This window comes from Ctenocephalides felis, unplaced genomic scaffold (assembly GCF_003426905.1).
Source record: "Ctenocephalides felis isolate EL2017-DRISC unplaced genomic scaffold, ASM342690v1 CF-g0.4_SCAFFOLD_01492, whole genome shotgun sequence".
NCBI lineage: Eukaryota > Metazoa > Arthropoda > Insecta > Siphonaptera > Pulicidae > Ctenocephalides > Ctenocephalides felis.
In genome coordinates this window covers 6,301,780-6,320,465 of record NW_020537646.1, presented here as the reverse complement: position 1 = coordinate 6,320,465, position 18,686 = coordinate 6,301,780, and the positions used below count along the sequence as shown (strand labels likewise).

The following is an 18,686-nucleotide window of genomic DNA, read 5'->3' as shown; positions in this document are numbered from 1 at the left end:
TACTGCTTTAATGCATAGAGACTAAATATCGAAGCGCGTAATGCGCCGCGTCGCTGTCTAACGCATAAGCATTGGTACGGAACCCATAGAATGTTAACAAATGTATACTCATTGTTAAAATCTCTATAAAATATCTGATAATTTGATGTGCATATGTCTAATGTCTAATGATTATTGTTGACCGCCAATGTTATTTTTTTTACTTTTTTTACTAGATCTCCGAAACCGCTAGACCTAATTTCATAAAAATTTCATCAAATCTTCATCTTGATAATGCAAGTAAAATGTTTTTGAATTATTCAAATTGCTTCATCCCGATTCCCGAAATCGTCGACGAAAATTTGTATCTGAACACACACAAATGCACGCACACACACACATACACACACACACATCCATTTTTTCTAAGGTATGCCAAAATATTCAGAACCTCTGAAACGTAAAGATATATAAAAATTTTCATTTTCGATTTTTGTGCGATTACTATAAACTTACCCTACGGAAAGTTAATTATAAATAAATCAATTTATCATCTCCAGAACATTACCAATCGTTCATTTCATTCGAATCAAATTTCAAAAAAAAAAAATAGTTGTCCAAATTTCCACAAATTGAAAAAGTGCTCCAGCTAGTCACAGTCTAAACGCATTTGCAAATAATTCTGTGCGATATTTTCACTTATACTGTGCTCAGCTTGGCGGCATTTTCACATTTTTCAATAATTTTCACAAATTGGAAAAGTGCTCCAGTACACAAACAGTCTAAACGCACTTGGGTAAACATTGTACCAGAGTGGCGCTTAGACTGTGCTTAGCTTGGGTGATTTTTTGAATTTTTAGTCCAAAATTACAAAAAATTTTTTGAAAAAAAATTAGAATCAAAAATTTTTTTTTCCAAAATCAATTGTTTTGTTGAAAAAGCAGAAAGTTCTTGGAATCATTTAATCGGACGCTTAGTTCTCTCAAAAACGCCATTTTTTTTAAATTTAGCTCTGTAACTCCGAAACCTCTGGGCCTACCTTTGCCAAAACTAATCAGCACATCTCCCTATCAATAGGAATCGAATGTTTTTTTAAACCATTCAAATCGGTTGATCCGTTCTCTCAAAAATTCGCTTTCTATTTTTTGCACTCTTTGCTCCATATCTCCGTACGGCTGGGACCTGCCTTTGCCAAAAACTAATCAGCACCTCTCCCTATCAATAGGAATCGAATGTTTTTTAAACCATTCAAATCGTTGATCTTGCGCCCGAAAACGTGGACGAAAAAAGCGGACAACAAAACACACACACACACACACACACACCACACACACACACACACACACATCCATTTTTTCTGAAGTATGCCAAAATGTTCAAAAACCTTCAAACGTCGAGAAAATGTAAAAATTTTTGATTCGATTTTTGATAATTGAGTTATAAACTTACCCTACGGGAAGTTAATTAAATCCTATAAGCTGATAAACAGTCTGATATAAATCAGTAAATTTCTTGAAAACTCAGGTAAATACTCCACTATTAATGTAGAGTTTACCTCTACTATTTTTACAAACATATGATAAACAGATCTTCAGATAAAAATGCATAATAGATAAAAATTCTATATTTCAAAAACACAGAACAAATAAATAACAGAGCATGTTTTGACATAAAATAACTGTATGCTATATCACAACATAATATAAAACTTAAACATAATTTAAATATATAAGTGATTACTTATTCGAATTTTCATTTGAAATTCGAGCAGCTAAAGCAGCAAATTTAGCCATATAATCTTCACTATTTTCATTCAATAATGACTGCATATTGACATCAACATCTTGACAAATCTTTGCATCTTCTGATGATGTTCCTTGTGGTTTTATTGGACTCTCTAAATGTCCCAAAAAACTACTTAAAGAAAAATCATGCAATTCAGAATTAAACCAAGTATTTTCTGGAGTATTTAAAACACAAGAAGTATTAAAAGTCTCAGGAGTGGGACTAGAATTTAAAATTTCATCAAGATTATCATTTCTTATCATAGATGCTTTTGCTTCAGCTATTGTAGAGGAACCTATTGAAATATCATCAATCAACTCAGAAATTACTTCCTTGGTTACACTTTTTTCTACTATTTTAGATTCATTCAATATAGTTTCAGCTGTTTTGTCATTTTCTTTCACAACTGTACAAGAAACTTGTTTATTCAATGTTTTATTTTTTATCAAACTGCTATGTCGAATATTACTTTTAGCAAACGGATTTGCTGGTAAAATGGGTTTTTTAACTTCTTCAACCACCTTTGATTCTATTTTTCTAGGAAAGTTTTGAGCAGCATCTGCCCCAAAATTTAATTGCCTCGTTGCAATTCTTGATTGATGTCCCAAATTTGAATGAGAATAATTTGAAAAATTGCTTGTAGATGAATTTGGAACTAAGGGAAGCATTCTCTGAACTACTTGTTTGTTACCAATAAACCTGTTTTGCCTATTATTCCACCTTGGTTTTGTCTTCATAATTGAATTTATTTGCTTTTCAAAATCTTCAACTGCTTGTGATGTAACAGGAAATGGTTGCCTAAACATAGTATTATTTCTCACAATAGGAAGAATAGATCTTTGCATAGCATTATTAGTTGTTTGATATTCATTATTAAAATCTGTATTTATTAAATTCTGATTAGATTTATTATTACAAACATGGCCACATAAGCAAGTGCTCTTTGCTTTTTCATTTGTTTGTATACAAAACAGCAATTGCTTTAAGCGTCTTGTAAGTTCTGTTGTTTTAACAATTTGCTCTGGTTCACTTGACACCACATTCAAATTTTTTGGAATATCTGTTTTGTGTGGTAATAACGTATGCATATCTGAAATTATGGTATCATTTGTTTTTCTTGGAAAGTTTTCGTTTTGATCTTTGGATGATTTTTCTTGCTCTTTTAATTCCCCTTGCGTAGAATCTTTCAGTTGAATATCATCTTTCATTGTTTTAAGTACAGACTCAGTCTCGTCTATAGCAGGTTTACTCACGCTGTCCCACCAGTATTCAAGTTGTAATTTGGAATTTGATCCAAACATTAAATATAAATCCCCAAATGTAACATCTGTTGCATCTTCTATAGTCCAACCATATTTGAAAATATCTTGTATTTTGGTTTCTGTTTCCTTATCCAAGCTTTTATTGTTTATAATCCTTTGTCTTTTACGTATTACTTTAACCCTATCTTTTATTTTGGATTTTACTTCAGCCTTTTGGTTTGTAACGGGGATATTTTTATCAACTTTAGCATCTTTTTGATTAGATAATAATGAAGTTTTGTCAATACCAGCTTCCATTTGATTAGTAATTACTACATTTTTCTCTGCAATGTTTTCTTTCTGATTTGAAAATATTTTTTCAATTTTCAGATCCATCTGATTGAGAATCACATTAGTTTCAACTTTGATTTCAGTTGTTTCTGGGCACTCATCTTTAACAGCAGTATCAAGTTTAATACCAGGGGCCACTTGTAAATCCTTACTCAATTCCAATTGTGACAGATTCTGATCATTTTGCATTGTTTGACTAATCATATCAAAACCATCATTCGCTTTGTCTTCTAGAGATTCATTTTCAATTTTGGCTTTTTTATTAGAAATATCATTGGTATCTAAATTTTTTTTATCTCCTCCACTATCAGATCTCTGTCTCTTTGTTCCTTTCTTTGCTCCACCACCTTTGAAATTTTGTATGGTGCGGGCAAAAATGGTTTCACTTTTTTCTGTGATGCCCAGCCTCTCTTCATATGAGTTCAAACAAATTCTATTGCTAGTGATGTATTCACTTAAATTTATAATAGGTTTATTAATATGGACACCAGCCTTTGGTCCAAAATGTAATAACTCTTGAGATGATAAACTTTTATTAGAAATTACGCATTCATCTATATCCACCAACTTTTGCAATAATTTTGTGTCATAAGTTTTCCATCTCTCATTCAATATTGATAATAGGTTGGAAAGACTGAAAAATAGAAGATACTTAGATTAATATAATTTGTACAATTTGTGTTTTTTATATATATGTGAAATCATTGCAATCAATATTAAAAGTGAATTTAATTTTTCAAACAATGTTTCAACAAAATGCAAATGAAAGACTTACCGTCTTTGAATTGGTATCATTGCTGTTACTCGTGGATTATGAGCAACAGACTGCACTCGATGCCAAGCTTCAACATTACTTGGTTGAAGTATAACTAAAACTCTCGTTGGCAACTTAAGTTCTTCTTGCCATTCTTCCATTTCATTTAATTTCCTTAAAGCTTTGCACATAGGGGTTTTAATCCTGAATGTTTTTCCTTTCATCCTAAGTGGAACTGAACCACGGTAAATTAATTCACCTAATTTCAATGCTGTTTTCTCATTTATTAGAAATATTTTCTTTCTCATTTCTCCATAATTAATTAGAAGATACAACTCTTGGGCCACTTTTTTTATTTCAGTATTAAACGAAATAAATTTGGATATTTTATTCCAGTTTCTATAATAAAAATGTCGCACTTGTTCTCTAGTTTTTATTAAATTATCACTCACACCACGTCTTTTCATTTTACTGCTTATATATTGAGTAACAGACTCAAAATCTTTACCATATTCATTTAGTGCTTCAAAAAATAAATTTTTTTCAATGAGAGACCAAGATGCTTTTGGAAGTTTGGGTTTGGGTTTATTTTCAAGTTTTTCATCAATTTTAACATCCTTCTTATCTTTATCGCTGTTTACACTCACTAAAGAGTCTTGCTGTAATTTTTTTATCACTCTAGCACTTGTTCTTAATGCTTGTTCAGTACCTCCTTGAGCATTGTTAAAAGTAGTCACTGAACCAAGCAATTCTTCTACTGGAATATCTTTTAAATTTCCAGCTGGTAACTTATAAGAAACTGGATTTTTAGCACACAATCCTTGTTTTGTAGTTTCGGTCTGCGTGGTCGTTTCATCTTTAGCTTCTATTGAAGCAATATTTAAATTCGTCATAAAAATATTACTCATATTATTTTCATTGTCTTGAGGTGGAGACGCCATTTCAGCTATTATTTATATTGGTTTCTTACGAATAAATTCCAACTTATTTTTCTTAAAACACACATATTATAAATAAATTAATATTTAATATTTACACGAGTACTGTACACTCTTATTATTTACACATATTTATTTACAATTATTAAAACACTCACTTGACATCAACATTTAATCACAAATCTACAATCCTTTTGACACAAAAACATAACCTCCCATCTAACTTCATGGCTTTAACAGTTGGCGGATTTTATTTCAGAATTTGAATTTGAAACACAAAAACAAATCCAACAAACTACCATAGCTATGTAAAATAATTGTGATCATAATATTTTATAATAATAAGCTATTAAAAAAATATTTTAACCACACAAAATTTTCCCATATGTGTGCAAATATCAAAAATAAATTTGATTTTATATAAATACAATAATCACATTTTATAATGAGGTTTGTTAAAAATGGCAATAAATTTATTATATAATATATATATATATATATTAAAATTAATAATACAATTATCAATTCAATAAACTCTTACCTATATTAAGCTGCCTAAAGTATTTTCTAATTTTTTCAACTATATCACCCAAATCATACTGATTAAAAACAAACATGGGCCAACATGTTAAATAAGTATGTCTCTTTTTTGCCGCTGCAGACATATTTTTGCTTGAAACTTGAAGTCTATATTTATCCAAACTGCTTAAGTGTGCACATGATAAAGGATCAGTTAAAGCATATTCAGGTAGAATCATTACTTGTTGTGAAACAATGCTGAAATTGGTAATGGTTTGTGAATATTCAAGTTTAGGTGTAGCATAATGTTTTATATTACCTAAGATAATCTCTTAATCCTTTCATTGGTCCTAAAACTCTAAATCTTTGCCTCCCTCGTGCTTTAACTCTGACTATATCCGTGTCATGATCGGGCTCTTTTTCAAAAATTTCACATATGATACCATATTCAAACATTTCTTTGCCTGTCTCACTGAAAAAAACAATATGTAAACTACTATTTACATTATTGGACCCATAAAATAATATCTTTGATACTAACTTAGGACAAACAAGACCAAAGACATGACTGCCTTCTATTTCTTTAGAAAGTCTAGAAGCATGCATTATATGGGGCATCATTGGCAAAATTTGATTTGGAAAAATTAGGGAGTGATGAGCTAATAACGGTAGTTCATATACTGAATTTTGCTCTAATACCAAGCATCCAGATACAGGCAGCATATCTGTTCCCAAATACTGAAATCAATTAAAGATGATTAAAAGAGTTTTTTTACATATTTATAGAAAAATAAAACTAAATAATCATTATAGAAAAAATATAATAATACTGTATGTTCTCCTGGCAAATCTCTATTATAGTCGACCATTTCTTCATCGGAATCATTGTTGGTTTCCAAATTAATGACTTGTATATCTTGTTCATCAATAGAATCAATAGAATCTTCTGAATCACTTGAAATTATTGGTGAAAAGTGCAATCTCTCTATTATTATAACTTCACGTTGATCGGAATCGCTAAGTGATGGATCTGTAAATAAACCATCAATTACATCATTACATCAAAATAAAGATAGAAATAAATTTAAAGTATATATTAATATACATAAGAAGAAGCTATTGAATTCGATTGATACAGCAAAATACATGATTTAGGTTAACATTACCAAATACATCATCACTGTCATTTTCGTTATCATTATCGCTCATGTTTGAAGAGTAGGTTATATTTCAAATGATACTACCAACGTCTCCCAATGATCTTTTAATTTTATTAATTAATTTTAATAATCAATTGCTTAAACGCTTTATAGAAACACAGATTTTTGACTTAAAAATCTGTCATCACTGCCAAGTAAATATATGTGACCTTGACTATACAGCTGATTCAACGCCATTTTAATCCAATCAGAATGTTATTGAGGTTATGTACAAATACAAAATAATTCATAGGTTATAATGAGAACTACGTACTTTTAAATTGTTTATGAATTGCGTGTTGTTATTTTCATCAAAGATAACGTTATAATTATTATATATAAAATTCACCTATTGCATTTTAGGTAATTTAACTTATCAATAAAAAATGGCAGAAGCTGCAGAGCCTGATCCAAATAATAAACCAACATGCGTTATAATATTGGGAATGGCAGGTTCAGGCAAAACCTCGTTTGTCAAAAAAGCTCTCTTCCTACAAATATGATCAATATAAACCGTATGTGATAAACTTAGATCCAGCTTGCAATGAGACTCCTTACCATTCCCACATTGATATAAGGGATACTGTAAATTATAAAGAAGTAATGAAACAGTATGGACTTGGTCCAAACGGTGGCATTGTCACAGCTTTAAATTTATTTACAACCAAATTTGATAAAGTTATAGAGTTAATAGAAACTGCAGGCAAAAATGGTCATAAATATTGTATTATCGATACTCCAGGTAAATTTCGTATTGCTAGCTAATGTAACAGAATAATAGAACAAGTTGTGTCCTCTATTGCATGGTTTTATCAAAAAATACTTGATATGATATATATATATATATATATATATATATATATATTACACCTTTCGAGTTTCGTCCAACCAATTATTTTTATGTTTATTATATATTTTACTGAGAAGTTTTGTGCTATTCTTCTTCTATATCATGTTCTGCCACTTTTTCTAATAGTTTATAAATTGTGCTTATATTTATGTTTCGTTGTTTGTTACAGGGCAAATTGAAGTATTCACTTGGTCAGCATCAGGTGTAATTATTACAGAAGCATTAGCTGCTCACTTTCCGACTTTGATAGTTTATGTAATGGATACAGCACGTAGTGTTAGTCCAGTTACATTTATGTCGAATATGCTTTATGCCTGTTCAATATTGTATAAATCAAAACTTCCATTCATTGTGGTAATGAATAAAGTAAGTTATATATTCCAAACCCTAGCATACTAAATATGTTCTGCTAAGTTGTTTCTGCAGATTCATTTATATATTAAATTCATCCCAATAAATAACTTAGGATTGAATTTAATTTATATTACAATTTATTCAAAGATTGACATAGTTGATCACAGTTTTGCAATTGACTGGATGCAAGATTTTGAAATATTTCAAGAAGCCTTAGAAACTGAAAAAAGCTATATGGGAAACTTAACACGATCTATGTCTCTTGTTCTTGATGAATTTTATCAAAATTTAAGTGTGTGTGGAGTATCATCATTGACTGGAGTGGGGCTGAATCAATTTTTTTCTAAATTAGAAGATGCTGCTCAAGAATATGAAAAGTATGTGCTTTTTTGTGCAAGCTACTAAATTTGGAAATAATATATATTTGAAATTTTAGTGTGTACAAAGTTGAGTATGAGAAAATGAAACAGAATAAATTGGAAAAAGAGCAGTCCGCATTAGAAAACAACTTGAAGGAAACTTTGAAGAATTCTAAAGGAAAAGAAGTTTCATTAACTGGATTTTTTAATGTAAGCTATTGCAATATTATTTTTATTTTGATTGAGTTACATGCAATATTACTTTTTTTATTACAGAGTGTGCCAAGTACAACATCTGAAGTTTTCCTTAAAAATGCAAATTCTTCAGATGATGAAGATGATGAGGAAGGAGTAGAAATAGGTTTGAATCCAAATGTTGATTGCACTACATCCTTTCAAAATGATTTAATGTGTTACTGAAATTTTCTTAAACTATAAAAGTTTTTTTTTTTAAAGCGCATGGTTCAATTGTCTTATTATGTTCTGTTCAAATTAATCAGTATTTGCTTATGATATTTTTTATTGTTTAGATGATGACGAAATCAAGGAGGCAGAATCTTTTCAAAAGTTCTTAGAGGAGCATGGTATTAAGAAAACATGATTTTTAAGCTGGCAAATGTTATTTATGTATTCAAAATAAAATTAAGACAATAAAATGTTTTTTTATATTTAAATAAATTTGTTTATTTGAAAATCATATTTAATTTAAAAAAATATTTCAAAATATATCATAAATTTTTTGTTAGTAAATAAATAGTATATGATCTATAGAAAAACAAAATGGATGTAGATCGAATATTAATCAAAGATAGCAAGATTATATATAACATGATATATTTATATAGTATTTGTTTACCATTGAATTTTATGCATAATATTATATATAACAATAATTAATAACTAAGTATAATACATTAATGTTTTTAAGCAGATCGAATGATACTATCATATGCTTGGAAAACGCATGGTGCTACTTCAACAGATCTTGATTTTAAACTTAATGTTGCATCAGGATTACCTGCTCAAAAATAGATGGTCATAATTTGTCTTTTTTTTATAAAATTGTAATAACTTGGTTATATTTATAAAAATGCTGTTACCTGGTTGTAATTTCAGTTCCAATAAAACCCATATATTATTTGTTAACTTGAGTGATTGATAAAGCATATCTTGGCCTTCCACATTTCGCTTGGCAATTGTAAAAATGTTATTTTGTTGCATTTTCTGAGCTATTGAATCAGCATTTCCTTGTAAGCCGCTCAATGAATATTGAACCTATTTTGATAAATAAATAAGAATAATACCAATTCATCAAATTGATAGATTTATAAAAATTAACTACATACTTCATTAGCAGCTGGAATGTCTTTCCAAGTAGTCAAGAAAACACGTTTATCTAGTAAACCATCTTCGGTGAACAGAACTTGACTATGTACTTGACAAGCAAAATAAAATACATCAACGTTGTTTTTTACGGCCACCTGTAAAATGATATGCACATTTAATTCAGTTGTACTGAAAACTACAAATATACAATTTATTTCTTACTTGCAAGTTATTTAATGGCTCCATTTTTTGAACAACTCCATTTGTTCCAAGAACCAATGATGTTTCATATGTTTGTGATGGTTGCAAATTCGGAACTTGTAATGGTGCACCAGGTGCCAGACCAAAGCTATAATTATAAGTAATATTAAATAAATCATTTATCATATAATTAAAAAATAATTATTACCTGTTTTTATTCAACTGTATGGCAAAACCACTCATAGCTTGCATTGCTTTGTTGGTGTAGCTCATGTCCATGTAAATCTGTCCACTTCTCCTGGAGAATGTTCCATATATTTCCAAACCTTTGCCCTTTTCAGCTGGCAACCACAATGCTTTTGGTATAACAAAAGGGCCAGCTGATCCCACAGAGAATATTTCTCCCAGAAGTCCAGAGTTACCGATGTTATTAGTAGAATTGACATCTGATGTACTTAGCTGCAAATGCAAAAGGTCACTTGTAGAAATGTAAAAAGTGCTTTTAATTTTTCTTAAATCAGTTTAAAAGCATATCGTAAACCAAGATCATAATAAATGTTTTTTATCACTCACTAGTACATCCAAACCTCCTCCTAGGAGATCTATATTACTTGAAGCTGGAATGTTTTGAGCAACTGGAATGCTTGGCGGATTCAAATCCATAGAAAGCAAGTCACCAATTAATGAATCTTGGCTAGGTATAACTTCGGCAGTGTTTGTGACTGTAGAATCTTCTGAAGCAACGCCCCGAGAAGGCAAAGATTTGCGCACGCCGGCTCCGCGTCCTGTACCATAATAATTGTAAGTATTGTTCCGCAAATAGATGTTAAATACAACTTTCGAAATAGCATAAAATATAAGAAAGATATATTTTAAGCTAACTAGTTTGTAAAGTAACAAAATAATATATAAACATTTTGTAAAATACCTTCAACAAATGCTGTAGGGGGCTTGTGATACACTGAAGCTAATGAGCTGATGTGGCATATTAATTCATCGAGCAGTGTTGGTTCCAGTAAATCTGTCTCTTCTGAAATAAGTGGTTTTTCTGCAAGAACAACTTCCTTAGCGGCTGCAGGATCAGTACTTAATAATCTCCAGTAAATAAAACCACGGTCACGTAAATCTGGATTATCTGAATCCTGCATATATATGTAACGTTTTTATAAACAAATTATAAAATTTTCTAAAAGAATTTTTTTATTTTCTAATTTACCTGAGTGGCTAAGCTTAAAACGTGTTGTACTAATTCCTGAGTGTAAGCTGGTCTTTTAAGGAACAGTTTTACCACAGCTGTTAGCAACTGTAATTGTACTTGAGCATTTTCATCACTGAATCCCTCCAAGAAACTATCAAGCAACTCATCAGCATTATCAATTCTTTCTGCATATTCACCAATTATCCATACCATGGAAGCACGAGCTTCTGGTTCATCTAATGTATCCAAATTTTCGCACAAAGTGCTTATAATGCTTTCATATTTATTTGGATATTTGCGGAATATATCTTTTATTACAACAATAGCTTCTTGAACTACATAATTCACTTTCGTTTGTATCAAATCCAATAATGTTGATACACAACGCTCAGCTGAAGGCTCAACCTGATTAATAATTCAGAACAATTTAGTTACATTAGAAAATCGTAAAAATAAAATGTTTATAGATTATTCAATGCTTCACCTTAATAGCGCATCGCCCAATAGCTCGGACTGCTTTTCTAACAAAGTCCACATCAACTTCTGTAGCATACTCTTTTAACTCACTGAGAACCTGTGCAATGTTGTGTTGTGAAGCAAGTCTGATCATAATGTCTAATTTTTCCAATTTGACATATATTGGATCATTGTATTTTACAAAAAATACCTAAAATTAAAAGAACATTAGTAGAGATTTGTAGAGAATAATAATTTATTATGTAGACGTTATCACACACTTTCATTTCATGTTTTAGAATATCCGGTCGTTTTTGAACAATTAAATTGATGTTTCTCAAAGCAACATATTGAACTTCTGGTTCAGAACTTAGTAATGTGACAAGAGGCGGTGCTAATTTCTTGCTCAAATTTGCACAGAATTCTGTGTCTCCAGATAACATTTCCATTAACTTCATCAGCACCTACAAGTCAAATAATAAATAATCTATATTGTTTATAAGGAACATAATGTGTTTTTTCAGTAAATTATATATTAAAGTTCAAAATCATTATGAACAGCTAATACTTGAGCTGATAGTCTTACTTTAACGGCACTGAGTACAACAGCAGCATTTGCATGTGCAAGTCTTGGAGTAATTCTTTCACAAATGCTATGTGCTTCTCTCTCATCTTTGGGGCTATAGTTGCTTAAAGAATCCAAAATAAACACTTGACCCCACTCTGTGCATTCGTTTAGGGCAGTCAAAAGTTTGTTGATAGTTGCTGAATTCATTTCTGATAAAAATGTTCAGTAAATGTTAGAAAATTATTTAGAATAGTGAAAGGAATTGAAGATGGTAAATTTTAAAAAAAGTTGAAAAAACTATACATAGTAATTTGTTTTATTTATCATAACTGCTTACCAACTAGTGGTACACCACTCTGGCTAGCTTCATTTATTTCCGACAAAGCAGCAACAGCATTAGCAACAACCATTGGATTGGAATCACTCAATAAATCTTTCAACTGATCTAAAAACCCTTGATCCTCTACCATGCTTGATGAAATATCATATAACTTAGCAACACACACAGCTGCTGTTTTTCTGACATATGGATCCTCATCTTTCAGACATTTACGCAAAGGCTCACAAAGATATTCAGTTATTTTATCAACACGGATACAACCCATAGTACGAACAGCCAAAGCTCGAATTAGTGGATTGGGATCTTCACAATCCTATTAAATGTTGAATAAGTATATTAAATCATAAATATAAGAAGTATATGAAATCACGGTCTAGTTTAAAAAGAACATCCACATGCAATAAAACTATTTGTGTCATTGCATCACTAAGATGTGGAATGTGTTTTACTAAGTGAAACGTGCATACTATATACATAGTAAAATAAACATGGAAAAAATAAAATGTACACTTCATTCATTTCAAGGAAGTAAAAAAAAGCTGAATTAACAATGGTATTAATTTATATTTACTAAAAATAAATAAAAAAAAATCAAATGCCATGGTATGTATTCATGAAATTGCTTATATGTATATGTATATAAATATATGCTCTTATGCATATGCAAATACATTGATATATGGTAATCGTACTAATGAATTTATTGTTATTATAATTATTATAATCTATCGATGATCTCAAAGCTGTAAAAGTATTTTAGTCATGGAGTATTGTTTACCTTGGCAAGCTGGGTTGAAGGCAAATCCTTTTTCAGCAGAATTAAAAAAAAAAAAAACTAATAATCAAACAATAACACGATTATCAGTGTACATTGATCAATATTTTTATATGGTACATCATGCAATATACATGTATATATTAGATTGTAATTATAATATATATATATATATATATATATATATATATATACAAAATATATATTTTTCTTGTTCTTTGACAAAGAAATAGTCTGTCACAGTAATATTCTATGAAGTTATTAAAGGTATACTTTAAAAATTATTTACATTTCTTTTAGTAAATAATTCTTAGTAAAAAATCATTTCAGAATAAACATGTGAGGTTTATTAGCAAAATTTGGATTTATTAAATATATCGAAATTTTCAAAATTGAATTCAAAACATGCTCTAATAATGCATTATTAAATAAGAACTAACTTGCAATTTTAATGTTTGAAAAATATATCATCCAATGTAAGTTCAGAATAAAAACATAAGAAAATGAAATGTTTTCTCAATACATAAAAATATTGGCCCAAAATATTGAATACATCTTATAATTGTATGCCGAGGTGAAAAAAATATGTAAACCAGTAATATATATATATATATATATATATATATATATATTTTATAATATATTAATCTTAAGTAAATAATTGAGTTTCCTTTAAAGTACATTACCATGGCAAAAGAAAATGATATGAAGTGTAACTAGAGAAACAAAATAATGTAACTGAAGTTGTGAATTATAAAATTATCCAAAAATAAATTTACATATTTTACCTTTACAAATGTGTTAACAGCCATAATAGCCATATCAGGCTGTGATTTTGCATAATTCATCAAGTATAAGTAGACAAGTTTTTTTAATTCCAAATTATCTGTTTGCATGCAATTTACAACATCTGGAAATAGTGCCGATACATCCTTTCCTACTGTCATACTCGCTATGACCTAAAAAAGAATCCACATATAAAAATTCATCTGAATAAATTTTGATAACTTTTCGAAATATATGTATGTTTGTATATATGATATGCTAACGGTCATTTTTGTTAAAGACACAGAAAATACATGTTATGTCTAAAATTCAAATAATTTGAAAAAAAACTACATGTATTTGAAAAATGTGAATTGAAATGTGTAAACATTACATAGTTGCAAGATTTCCATATCAAAGAATTTTTTTATGTTCATGACCAATGTGGGCGGATTCTCAGATACAAAAAGCAAAGATATGAGCATTTTTTATATTAATGATATTCGCAGTACAATGAATTGTTGATGGTTAAAAGTAAGTTAAAAATATTGTATTCGTAAAACAAAAAAATAAGTTCTCTCTCATAAATTATTGAACATTAATTAAGAAAAAAAATTAGAAAATTGCAAAACTATAAATCCATAAAAAGTGATTACCTTAAAACAAAAAAAATCAATGATTGTTTTAGTATATATGATATTAAAAGCAGAAACACTTTGGAATAATTACCTTTTTCACAGCTTCCTTTTTCTTTTCCTTTTTATCATTGTTGAGCTCAGATTTAAGTTCAAATATTTCTCCTTTCTTTGTAGTCGTAAAATATTTCGAATCTGTCATCTTGTTATTATTGCTTTTTAAATAATTAATTTTATACGATAATATCCCTTTGACAGGATAAATGCACAATTTAAATAATTAGTTGGCGGTGTTAAAGAAGTCAAGCAGTCAATCAATACACGATATTGCTGGTGAGGCAGTATAACTTATCGTGCCGATATTTGAAATACGGAGAATTATTGTAATCTGCTTTTACGTATTCATTACACTGATCTCACAAGTAATCAAGAAATATTGTATATTACACTAAAACTCGAAAATTAATCTCGAGCTTAATCAACGTCACCCAACCCATACGCAAGCGTATTTGCTTTCTCTCTCCTTCTAAAACTGAAAAACTTCACACCGCTCAATTTTGACAGTTCGACTGCTGTCAAAATTTTAACGGCTTTTCTGTTTGAAATTATAATCAAATCCGTTTGAGAATAATATATAAATAAATTGTTGAATATTTTAAATTTGAAATATGAAATTATCTGCATTCACTATTATTAAAATTAAAAATATGCTCAACACTAGTATACTATAAGAAATAGTGAAAATGCATGCGCATTATTAAAAACAAATATAAATTATATTTTATATATTTTATTTATAAAATATATATTACAAAAAATCTTAAAATCTTATATTTTTATTTATCAAGTTAATAATTTTATAGTTTCTTTGTGTTAAATTGTTGTGGTCCATATATCTATGACCCCTATCCTTTCGTTTAGATAACAAAAATATAATACTTACAAATGCATGTAAGTTTCTGGATGAAACAGTTACAAATTTGAACATTTTTTAACTAAATGTACGGAATAATAATCATAAAAGAATGTATTTGTATTTGTATAATGTTCTAAGAATTTTTAACTTATGTCATACATAATCATAAATTAAATTTATAATATTTCAGATGTGTATGGTAATCGTTAAATATGTTGGGTAAAACTTGTTTTCTCACTAATATACTTCTCAAATATGTTTGTGTATGCGCGCAATTGTATATGTTGAATTTATATTTGCTGTATTTATGTTTTAATCTGTTAATTTAAGCATTTTATATACTACATACATATGTCCATTATAAGCGCATATATAAGCATGCCTATCATATAAACATCAGTCAATAATATTTCTAAAATTCTATCAATAATGTGTACGTTAATTTAGGTTTTATATATTTATTTTATAAAAATAACATGTTTAGCTTGAAACTACTCTGCATTTTTGGTGTTGTTCTGCAATCAACTCATGTGCGAGGTCAGTAATTTTTTGTCATACTGTTTTGTTTGTGAAATACCAAAATGAAAAATACATTTTCAAATATTATTTTATATGAGTTTCATACATAAAATTCTCTAAATATTTTTTTACAAACGTAATATTTTTATAGTCAACACAGGTACATATATAATTTGTCTTTTTTTCGTTAGATACCCATTAGTTCATTTGGCTCATAAGGTATTTAATTTGAAAAATTGTTCAATACATATTTATATTAAAAATGTTTAGTGCATTTGTTGGAAAAACAGCATTTAAATGTATATGAAAGATGATTGATTAGGTGTTTATCTTAGTCTTCGCGACCTATGATAACTTGCGCAATCAGCCATACCGATAATTACAAATAAGTTAAAAATATACATATATATATATATATATATATATATATATATATATATAGACTTTAAGCGGTATTATTTCTCGAATTAATATAAACTTGCAATAAAAAACTCAATAGACTGTTTTTTAAGGCGAAACATGCACAACTAATGATAATCGGCATGGTGATTGTTCGAATTTGTCTTCTTGTCCCGCTATTCAAAGTCTGATTGTATCTGGTTCGAGTCCTACTTTCTGCGCTGGTGAACTAAGCCATTTAGTATGTTGCCCAACATCGGAAGATGCACCAGAAACACAACCAAATTCAGAGAAAAAAGAAAATCCTTGCAAAAATCTTAGACCTCTTGGTAGTGGCGAAGACAAAGCGGAAAACAGTTAAGACAAATAATTTCAAAAATAAAAATATAAATGTGATATGATCTATTTATTTGGCACCATTTGGTAGTATATAGTAATAACATTACATTTTTAACTTTTCAGAATGTATAGAATATTCGCATTTAGTTTGCGAAAAAATCACTCCACCCACTCTAACAAATTCTGCAAAAAAGGTCCTCGTGAACCGATGTGGACACACGGTAGTGCCCCTTATAGTAGGCGGAAAAAAAGCTCAAAACCGCGAATTTCCGCACATGGTATATTTATATCTATAAACAATATATTAAATATATGTACAATCAATAATTTGTAAGAATATTAAGTTGTACTAATTCATTACAGGCGCGTCTTGGTTATGGCCAAGAAGACAATATAATTTGGGCATGTGGAGGTTCTTTGATCAGTGATAACTTTGTCTTAACGGCAGCTCATTGTGTTTATGACAAAAATTTGTAAGTTCAGCATAATATTATTTTTTGTTCCCGTTTAACGAAAACTACTTTTCAGAGGTTCTGTGAATTTCGTGCAGTTGGGTGTTACAGATTTTGATTCAGGCACACCCAAAAATTTCGAATACTCTCAACTCTTCACCGTTTCAGAAAGATTGAGGCATCCAGAATATAAGCCCAATTCTAAATATTATGATGTAGGATTATTGAAATTGGATAGAATGTAAGTTCAAAATGCATTTTGATCTAGCACTACATAGCAATCAATAAAAACTTGAATCAATTTGGTAGTTTTATCATCATAACCTGAATAAAAATGACTATTTTACTTTCTATTTTTGTATTCAGAGTGAACTTAAACAAGCAAGTAATACCAATCTGTTTACCAAAAAATAATGAAATCACTCATAAAAAAGCTATAGCAACTGGCTGGGGCCATACGCAGCACGAAGGTAATGCTAGCGAGATCCTGATGAAGGTACGTCCAATATTTTCTTTATATTGTTATTTTAACTTTAGGAAAATAGTCTCGGAACAACGGCAATATTGACTGATTATATAAATAAATTGTATATGTCAAGTAAGTCCACTCGCATACAATATCATATTTGTTCATCAACAGTATGTCTGAAAATATTTTTTTATTATACTTAGACAATATTGTTTTCAATAATTTTTAACTTCTCAATTCTTAACTTTGACCTTTATATGTTTTATTTAGGTAGTATTAGAATTTTTCACTCAATCCGAATGCAATCAATCTTTTAGTAGACATCGTGAATTGAGACGAGGTATAGACGATTTGATACAATTATGCGCAGGATCTCACAGTGAAGAATTGGATACATGTCAGGTATATGCTCTAATAAAGCAGATTTCTTATATTATCCTACTTCATGATGATACAATTATCCTAAATTCATGATGATACAATTATTCATTTACGTTCGAAATGATTAAAATATACCCATTCTAGGGTGACTCTGGAGGCCCACTTCAAGTTTACAGAACATCGCCATACTGCATGTATGATATTATAGGTATTGTACATATTTATTAGTTAGTTAATAAAAATTATATGTACAAGTTCATTAAGTTTTGATATTTTTCTTTAACTATTATTTCTAGGAATTACATCATTTGGAAAAGCATGTGGTGTCATTAATAGACCTGCAGTGTACACTAGGATTGCCTTTGCTAAACAATGGATCGTGGATACTGTATGGCCGGATTGAAGTCTTATTGGGGCTTATATTACATACATTTATTTTTTGATAGATAATTCTTTACATGAAATTAAAAAAATGTAACTACAATTAATACTGTACATAAAAAATCAATTAACAAAGTAACAAATTTTCAATAAATAGATATTCAGATACAAACAAAATATTTACGGTAGTATTTACATTTTCCTTTCACTGAGTCATATATATATATATATATATAT

At 29.2% G+C, this 18,686-nt stretch overlaps 5 protein-coding genes across 5 annotated transcripts in view; 2 read left to right on the top strand and 3 right to left on the bottom strand.

The window, feature by feature from the left end:
• Positions 1–6,886, bottom strand: part of LOC113370374 (protein cereblon-like) — a 13,787-nt gene extending 6,901 nt beyond the window's left edge. The window contains exons 1-5 of the mRNA XM_026611039.1: positions 6,734–6,886; positions 6,398–6,597; positions 6,109–6,305; positions 5,887–6,039; positions 5,590–5,825 (exon numbers count right to left, since the gene is read on the bottom strand). Of these exons, the coding sequence (XP_026466824.1) occupies positions 5,590–5,825; positions 5,887–6,039; positions 6,109–6,305; positions 6,398–6,597; positions 6,734–6,776 (829 nt within the window). The 5' untranslated portion in view covers positions 6,777–6,886. The remainder of the gene's footprint in view (positions 1–5,589; positions 5,826–5,886; positions 6,040–6,108; positions 6,306–6,397; positions 6,598–6,733) is intronic.
• On the bottom strand, positions 1,716–5,211 carry LOC113371536 (protein cramped). Its single transcript, XM_026612164.1, has 2 exons — positions 4,132–5,211; positions 1,716–3,990 (listed from the first exon to the last, which is right to left on the bottom strand). Exons 1-2 carry the CDS (start codon positions 5,049–5,051, stop codon positions 1,716–1,718), a joined length of 3,195 nt encoding a protein of 1,064 aa, XP_026467949.1. The 5' UTR covers positions 5,052–5,211.
• A 32-nt stretch (positions 6,887–6,918) lies between the features above and the next one.
• LOC113371559 (GPN-loop GTPase 1) lies at positions 6,919–8,981 on the top strand. The gene is given in 8 exon segments (XM_026612190.1): positions 6,919–6,990; positions 7,130–7,242; positions 7,244–7,508; positions 7,786–7,982; positions 8,118–8,347; positions 8,407–8,539; positions 8,606–8,690; positions 8,860–8,981. Coding segments are annotated over 7 exon segments (1,071 nt in total). The 5' UTR covers positions 6,919–6,990; positions 7,130–7,152; the 3' UTR covers positions 8,931–8,981.
• Positions 8,982–9,252: 271 nt separating this feature from the next.
• Positions 9,253–15,089, bottom strand: LOC113370371 (AP-1 complex subunit beta-1). Its single transcript, XM_026611037.1, has 14 exons — positions 14,688–15,089; positions 13,982–14,152; positions 12,416–12,731; positions 12,097–12,287; positions 11,792–11,974; positions 11,539–11,721; positions 11,073–11,459; positions 10,785–10,998; positions 10,430–10,641; positions 10,065–10,315; positions 9,878–10,004; positions 9,676–9,810; positions 9,430–9,604; positions 9,253–9,347 (listed from the first exon to the last, which is right to left on the bottom strand). Exons 1-14 carry the CDS (start codon positions 14,793–14,795, stop codon positions 9,253–9,255), a joined length of 2,748 nt encoding a protein of 915 aa, XP_026466822.1. The 5' UTR covers positions 14,796–15,089.
• Positions 15,090–15,985: 896 nt separating this feature from the next.
• LOC113370370 (venom protease-like) lies at positions 15,986–18,650 on the top strand. The gene is made up of 9 exons (XM_026611036.1): positions 15,986–16,046; positions 16,541–16,783; positions 16,890–17,044; positions 17,130–17,239; positions 17,295–17,459; positions 17,585–17,714; positions 17,958–18,089; positions 18,213–18,276; positions 18,365–18,650. The coding sequence occupies exons 1-9, from the start codon at positions 15,986–15,988 to the stop codon at positions 18,469–18,471; spliced, it is 1,167 nt and encodes a 388-aa protein (XP_026466821.1). The 3' UTR covers positions 18,472–18,650.
• Positions 18,651–18,686: the final 36 nt, after the last annotated feature.